Genomic DNA, 8,252 nt, shown 5'->3' with positions numbered 1-8,252 from the left:
CGTGCGAGAGGGAACAATCATTAGACTCAACAATTTGCATAAAAGGCATCGGTTTAGTGTGTTAAAGTGTTAAATATCTATTTCACAATAAAATGACTCCTTCTAGCTGTTATCTTTTCAAGCGGCAGTTTTGGAGAAGTGAGTCTGACACTGGCGAGGAATATCCTGTCCAGTAATTATCTTCCGTGGTGAAAATGAAGCAGGCGGGTGAAGGCAGATAAGACAGGATGTTTACCACAGTGTGATGGGAAACAGAGCAGTCTTTGGAATATTTAAAAATGTCCAATTTGAGCCCACTAACATAAACACGCAGCATAAGGACATCCTATTCTGACAAGTAGTTACAGAAGACTTTGGTAATCCCCTGACTTTTCCTCTAACGCAGCAGCAGGTTGGCTTTTCTGGATTTGGGTGAAAGCTCTTGACAAATATTGAATGGACTAAAATTAAATTCAGTCCAGATATTCATGTTCATCTATGAATTGTAGTAACTTGATTTTTGTTTTTCATCAAGAACCATATCAGTTTAAAGTTTCAGTTGATCCAGTACTTTGATTTACGATCAAATACCTGCGAAATGAACAGAGTTGGGAAGTAACAAAGTACAGATAGGGTGTTACTGTACTGTTTCTTTCAGGTATCTGTATACTCCTAAAAGTTTAAAAACAAGTTTGTTACTTTAGTTTTGATGCATTTGATTTGATTTTCAATTAGTATTTTGCATCATTGCACAGAGGGAGGCAGACTCAATCCAGTTTGAAGTTTCAATTACTACAATACTTTTACCAGAGTATTTTTTTACACAGGTGACTGTACTTGAGTACAGAAGTTGTGTACTACCACCTCTGAAAATGAATTACATCCCCATCTGCCTCGGCTGTCAGGTGTTTAGTGCGAATTAACAAACGTTAGCATGCTAACTAAACTAAGATGGAGAACATGGCAAACATTATACCTGCTAAACAGGGTCCAAAATACGGGGGAGTTAAGGAGAGCTCGGTTCCTCTAAAAGACTCATATGAGAAATTCAGGTGGAACTCAAAGATTTTTTTCCTGTACATTCATATTTTCCTGTACATTTATATTCCTGAAATAAATAATACATTAATTTATAAAAACAACTATTGATCATTTGTGTCTATTAAACAATGGTGTCAATTCCTGCTGTTACATACTGGGCATGTTCATGATTGTCATGGGATGCAACCTATGGCTGTGGACTCTGAACAACTTACAATTTGATGATAAATTAGTTTTATAATTTTCTGAATACACAAAGCAACACGAAATGTTGAATAACCTCATGCAAAGTACTCAATAATTCAAAATCTTCAAGCTCTTCAGGGATTTTATGTTTCTTAACAATCTTAATACAGAATGGAAATGTAGTTAATTACATCTCCAGTGTGTTCAAGTAAAGTGCAAATCAAATCAATGGTTTCTCAAACAGAGAAAGATAATTTACTGTACAAAACTGATGTTCTATTCTTTAGCAGTAATGATAAATAGTGAGTGTAAATTTGCCATACTCTTTTATGATTAAAGCGAAACATTACAGTACATTATTTATAGAAACAAACTGGGCCTCCATGTATCAAACATTGAGAAATTGCAACAACAAAAAAAAGACAAACACCAGAAGAATAAATACAGTTACACTAAATGCTTCATGGAGTAACGTCGGCACTGAAGTCACCATCCATTTCATCCCATTATGAGCTCAGAGCACTACAAATGATGATGTAATGCTGGAAGAAGTGCATTACAAATGGATGGTGAACAAAGACCGCTCAGACAAAGGAGAGCGAGCTAAGCAGCAGACAGAGTGCAATCATTTAGCAACAGCAAATACATACAAGCAAAAAAGAAACAATAAGGCTCATTACATTAACACTGTGGTCTGCAGTCAAACCCATTATTACATTCCAGAAGCAGATCTCTTTTCACGTTGCATAGCTGACGCAAAACATTTCAAGAAACTGTGCACATTCAAAGTAATCTACGTAAAAGTTCAGTCGACGTTTGCTCGCACAGACGGAGAACGATCAGGTTTGAAAGTTGATATGTGTTTCTGATGTTCTTTTAGCACAGCACTAGTTGGTTCATGAATGGTCTGTGGTTTAGTTTCCATTGTACTATTCATACTAGTAGTCTACAGTATATGTCAGTGTAGATTAAATTTCTAGTTAAATTTCTAGTTATATATTTGTTTATATCTTTCTCTTGTTTTGCTCCAGTTCTGATAGAAATTATGTTTTTAGCATTTTTATTTTTTTCTTGTTTCCAGATGATTTTGTTCTGCGGACGTGACAGTACACCTCAGTTAAACTGGAGTACTGACCAAAACTGAAAAAGGGGCCATCTTGAGGTACATAATGATGCTGCTGCTGCTTCTGTCACTTCTCCGATGTTTCTGACATCTTCACAGGTGTGAAATAAAACCTTCAGCCTTGACCAGATTAGAGTGTTTGGAAGTTCTTCGCCCCACAGGGCGTCTCACTGGTACCTGTCTTGGTGGTCGCCATTCCCATAATGTTCCTCCTCCTCTTGCATGGTCACCCCTTTCTTCTTTTTCCAGCCCTGTTTTCGACCAGATGAATTGTCTGTGGTTCCGTAACTCTTTTTGGGAGCAATCATGGTCTCGCTGTTGAGCTCAGACTCTTCAGCCAGCTCGTCCTCATCAAGAATGCCACATTTATCCTCGCTGGTGCTTTCAGGGTTGGCCCATTCCTGCTGATCTCCCGAAGCAAAGATAGCGTAGAAGATGACCCCTGAGTAATGCACCATGGACGCAATAACAAAGACATTCTGCCACTCCAGGCGAGTCTGTGGGGAGATGAATAGAGTCAATGAATTTACTGTCAGTCATGTACCACTGAGGTAACACTGTAAATCCACTGCCTTACTCATGGCAGTGAAAGAACTACAGCTGCAATGTGTGTAATAAATTTTACAGGGCTATAAATTATAGGTGCAAGATTCACACTGTGATTCTGTGACTAAAAAGCAAGCCTGATATGTTTTAAAAATACAATGAGGGAAAAGCCTCTGTGAAGACACTCTTTCTGAGTTGCCTGTGATATTTTATACACTTATAATTAAAAATAAATAAAAGGATTTCAACAGAATATGAGATGATCGAAGGCAAGACAACAGCAAAAAGATGAATAACTGGTAAGACAACTAATCAGTGTATGAATGTATATCTACAACAGTTAGTGTTAGTAATCAACCTGTTATACCTTGTGTTTAGTCAAGGCTCCGACAATCAAAGGACACACCATTCCAGATAGCGTTCCCACCCCGTTAGAAATGCCCATCAGGATGCTGGCATAGCGAGGAGCAATATCCAAATGATTGACATTAAAACCTGAAGACACACAAGAACATTTGATTATGAGCAAAGAGTGATCCAGTTACAAAATGAATTCCATTGATTGTTTTGCCTTTTTAATATTTTGTTTTAGATCTACACGCTTCTTTTGATTTTTTTTGGTTGTCTTGACAACAGTCTATAAAATATTCAGCAGAAGTGCCTGTGCGAAGGCCTGGCAGGCTAATGCATGTATACTGCATAGCAGCCAAAGGAAAAGTAGTACTGCATATCATTTTTCCGACAAGTCTTTCATAATTTAAAAGATGGGAGAACACAGAGAAAAGAAAAAAAAAAGTTTATCTGCAACATCCTGAGCGTTGCGTTTTCAACTGACACAGGTTTCAAACACAGTCTTTTGATGTTTAGTGTTCAGTCTACTAGAAAACTAAAAGTGTTCAATTGCAGATTATACGCACAATTAATTGAAATATTACCGAAATCCCAATTTGGCCAAATGCAATATGTGAAATTTATTGATAAAGGTAAAATGTGTGACAAACAGCATTATAATGAAGTACTGTAGTTCTGCAGATGTAAGAAAACATGTGTGTTTGGTACAGACCCGAACAAATGTCACATCATCAGTGAAAATGACATTTGTGATGCAAAAATTATCATTCCCACACAAAATAATCGCAATATGAGTCGTGCAGTCCTGACGAAGATGTTTCTTTGGTGCAGATGTGGTAATACCTGAGATGGCGAATCCACTGAACCCCACAGCCAGAACTAAGAAGGAGATGGCGACCCCTCGAGTGTGAGAAAACCCAACCACCAACAGCAGAGTAGCCTCCATACCAAATCCTGTGAAAATACAGGACCAGAGAAAGTGAGTCAGTAGCTTATTTAAGAAACAACATGATACACATTTTTAAATAATCTGTGAGTAATTAGTTACAATAAAGGTCCTGCAGGGCTGTTTTAAAAAATATGTTTAATATATATATTAATATATTGTTAATGTTAATGTTAATGTTAATATTAATATTAATATTAACATTAGAATAATGTTAACATAACATGTACAGCTCCTGAAATTAAAAAATGTTCAGCAGAGGATAAGCTGACAAAATAAATCTGAGTTTTTAAAACTGAATTGATATGGCTTCTCTTTTTTAAACCAATAGAAATATTTAGCACCAGTTGAAGTTAAGAGAGCTCAAGAGGCTAATTGCTATATGGAGCTTATGACATGATATAATGTTACTTTAGTGTTTAAAGCAGAAACAATTAACATCATCTATAATACTGTTTGGTGGTGAAATGTCTCCTCAAATACACTACTTGATTGTTTTTAAAGTCAGTCCCTCCAGGTAACTTTCCCAAAAAAAGTAACTTGTTCCAGCGAGAATAAAATAGTAGTTGGTAAATACTAGTAGTTTGGTGACATATGATTCAATGTTTGGCGCAGGGGACTGTTATGATTGGTTATAAATTGGTGAAACTTGCAGGAAACTACAATGATTGGTTAGTTGGATCAGCTGAATTTGTGATCACAACATTGCAACTTTCTGGAGGAACTGCATAATACAGTAAAACCAGGCCTTCCAGTATCAAGATATAGAATGACAAGATCTATTGCTTCTAGTTCACCGTGACGTACCTCCACAGTTCATGAGTTTCCTCACATTGGTGGTAGACATGATCTTGTTACTGCGTAAGAAGTCCGCCAGCTGTCCTCCAATAGGTACTACAATTGTCATCACCATGTGGGGGACAGCAGACAGGAGGCCCACCTGTTGGGAGACCATTCATTCAGGAAGCCATAATGTAAATCAGTACAAGGATTAATTGTCTTATCTTTATGGATATTTGTCAATTAGAATAGCTGTAGTGAGACTGTGAGGCCAACCTTGCTGATGGGGAAGCCAAAGACTTCCTCAAAATACGCTGGCTGGCTGATGAGGAGCAGGTAGAAGGTCCAGCTACGGCAGAAGTTGGCCACGATAATGGCGTATACGGGCATGGAGGTAAAGAAACGACGCCACGGAGTCTTGAATTTCTGTGATTGGGGAGACAGTCAATGCAACCAGTTTATACTGTGTATGTTTGTTTGTGTATGTATTTGTGTGATACCCTGAAACTGGCTGCTTTTTTTACGCATACACACCTCAGTCGCACTCAATTGCTTCATTGTTTCACCGATGGTGGTCTCGATGTATATCCTCTCCTCCTCGGTGATCGTGGGATGTTCAGCAGGACTTCCATATGCCAGCAGGAGCCACATGACATACCATAGGATCCCCAAAACACCTTTTAATGAAATGACAACAATAGAAAGTGAATTAGTTCCTTTGTACATATACACTTGAAGATGTCTATATTTGTAGTCAAGAATTTGTGGAGCGTTGACGAGCAGCTTGAGGACAGGACAGACTAATTAAGACAAGCCCCGACCTTCTCTGGACCACAAGAATTTCATTATTAAAATGAAATGAACAAGGTATGAGTCACAGAGCCCAGACAGGATAATGCTAATTTACATCAATAAATCATGAGATTATATCGCATCAGAACCAGAGTACATTTTTATTAAAACACATTTGGCAAAGTATGAAATTTATGTCAGTGTTAATCATTTTAATCAAACTCTAAGGCAATTCAGATAACCCTTTATTGTGCAGAGCATACAAAGTACAACCACCACAGAGCAGCATGCCTGTCAAGGATTGTGAAAACCACTTTGCACGCAAGGAACCTGACACCCAGAGTATTTAATGACTCAGCGCTTGACGAACATCCTATATGACACTGTTTAAATAATATATGTTTTCTTATTCACATAAAATGCATGTGATACTTTGAGGTTTACATCTATTTGTTAAAATGACAAGAAACTTCATTGCAAGGTGTTGAATTATTGGCAAAAAACAGATTATGGAGATTGCAACCCCCTCACTTCACCGTCCCCTTCCCTTATGATAAACTATGGTGGCTGTAAAATACGCTAACACTCCTATCTAGTGCCAGTGTTTGGTTTGTTTCTTCTGTGCTGCTGAAACATGGAGGTTCAACATGGTGGACTCAATGGAAGGCGACCCGCGGCCCCTGTAGATATAAAGGGCTCATTCTAAACTAACAAAAACACAACAATCCCAATATTCAGGTGATTATACACTCAGATACACTAACTAACACAAATGTTATATTCTGTTTCTGCCAATAGATCCTCCCAATCACTGGACCCTAAAAGAAATGGTTCAACATTTTGGGAAATTATTTCTTAGATTAGAAGATCAATTCCACTTTTATGTGTGTCTGATAAACAAGAAGTTACTCTGGCTCTGTCCAATTGTAAATATTAGATCCTATAAAACACCTCTAAAGCTTAGTGATCAACATGTTGTTTGTTGCTCGTTTGAACTGTACAAAAACAGAAGTGTATAAGCGACACGTCATGGATTTATGTGGGGTTATGTGCCTGTATTTTTTAGATTGCCTGTACATGCTGCCTGGTTTTATTCCAAAAGCCATGAAACAGCCAGGGTAAGATCAGTGTTTTGCACTTTTACGTTGTTTTTTATGACAGTGAGTGATTGATATGTTTTTGTGATTTTATGTTTGTGATGCCCATTCAAGCGTCAGTCTTACCATAGATATAGAAGACTGAAGGCCATCCGACATACTGAACAAGCACTCCAGCTAAAGGCATGGCGATCACTGCTCCTGCATAGGATCCTGAGAACATCAGATTTTAATGTCAGAATATTATTATATCAGTAATAACATCAGATTTTAAGTAAATATATCAAATAAAATTGTCTCTTTCAAATTTTTTTATATTTTACAACAGACTATATTTAACTTTATGTCGATACAGTGCAGTAGTAATGGTACAAAAACAACCTATACTGTATAATACTGTCTTAATAAAAGCAAAAACATATAGAAACACAATAGTTTTATTGAATAAATGCTGTCAAAATGGGTCATTGGCACTGCTGTGACAGAGAGGGTGATTTAATGTGTTTTCTATTATCAGACAGATTCATGAACACCGTTGTTTTGAATAGAGCAGGGAGCATGAGAGTGCTTTTGGTCAGTAAGCAATGTGACACTTCATTTAGGTGAATAGAGAGAGAGAAGCTCCTTTAGAGTACGCAGGTGAGCCGTGTTCATTTACAGACAATGTCAAGAGGGTTTTGATGCATGGGTTGTCATGGTACCAGTATAAAGTGCAACATGGTTATTTTAATTTCGATAGAGGCAGCAGTGGACTAAATCTGCAAAACAAAATAAGCTCTCTCACGTCCATTTGCTGACCGGTCCCGCTATGACTTATAAGGTGGATTAAACTGGAGAGAAATAGATTTTCTATCAGTGGAAAGCTTTGTGTTGGGGAACGTTCATTGAGTATTTTGGAGCATTTTGACAGAGGAGGCGGAGGCACTGCTCACCACAGAATGACGTTGTGGCCAGTCGACTCCTCTCAAGAGGTGGCGCCCATTTGGACCACATCCCATGGCATGCTGGGTAGGTGACACCCTAGCAGAAACATGCAGAAGATTATCAAAGGTTGTAACCTGAGATTCATCTGACAAAGTGGAAATGCTTTAAAGGACCAGTGTGTAGGATTTAGTGGCATCTTGTGGTGAAGTTTCAGATTGCAACTAACTGAACACTACTCGCAGGGAATGACAACAGGCTGTAAAGTCTGTAGGAGAATCTAGAGTGGCTGTGAAAGTTGCGAAAAAAGGTCTTATCTACATCAAGTGTTTGGTTTGTCCCTTCTGGGCTACTGTAGAGACATAGTTCAAGTTGGCAGACTCCATGGAAGGAAACCTGCGGTGTCTGTAGTTAAAAATTGCTCATTCTAAGGTAATGAAAAATACAACGATTGCTATATTCAGGTGATCATACACTAATGAAATCATAC

General features: G+C 38.0%; 1 protein-coding gene across 1 annotated transcript in view; it reads right to left on the bottom strand.

The window, feature by feature from the left end:
- Window positions 1-2,496: 2,496 nt before the first annotated feature.
- The window catches only part of slc17a8 (solute carrier family 17 member 8), a 9,350-nt gene continuing 3,594 nt past the window's right edge, over window positions 2,497-8,252 (bottom strand). The window contains exons 5-12 of the mRNA XM_035665430.1: window positions 7,774-7,861; window positions 6,968-7,054; window positions 5,487-5,629; window positions 5,229-5,378; window positions 4,980-5,112; window positions 4,070-4,180; window positions 3,243-3,370; window positions 2,497-2,826 (exon numbers count right to left, since the gene is read on the bottom strand). Of these exons, the coding sequence (XP_035521323.1) occupies window positions 2,497-2,826; window positions 3,243-3,370; window positions 4,070-4,180; window positions 4,980-5,112; window positions 5,229-5,378; window positions 5,487-5,629; window positions 6,968-7,054; window positions 7,774-7,861 (1,170 nt within the window). The remainder of the gene's footprint in view (window positions 2,827-3,242; window positions 3,371-4,069; window positions 4,181-4,979; window positions 5,113-5,228; window positions 5,379-5,486; window positions 5,630-6,967; window positions 7,055-7,773; window positions 7,862-8,252) is intronic.

The sequence above is a fragment of the Morone saxatilis genome, unplaced genomic scaffold, assembly GCF_004916995.1.
Source record: "Morone saxatilis isolate NCDOM2014 unplaced genomic scaffold, NCSU_SB_2.0 Contig2, whole genome shotgun sequence".
NCBI classification, from domain to species: Eukaryota; Metazoa; Chordata; class Actinopteri; family Moronidae; genus Morone; species Morone saxatilis.
Note: the sequence above shows the minus strand (reverse complement) of the source record. Positions and strands in the feature narration are given on the sequence as shown.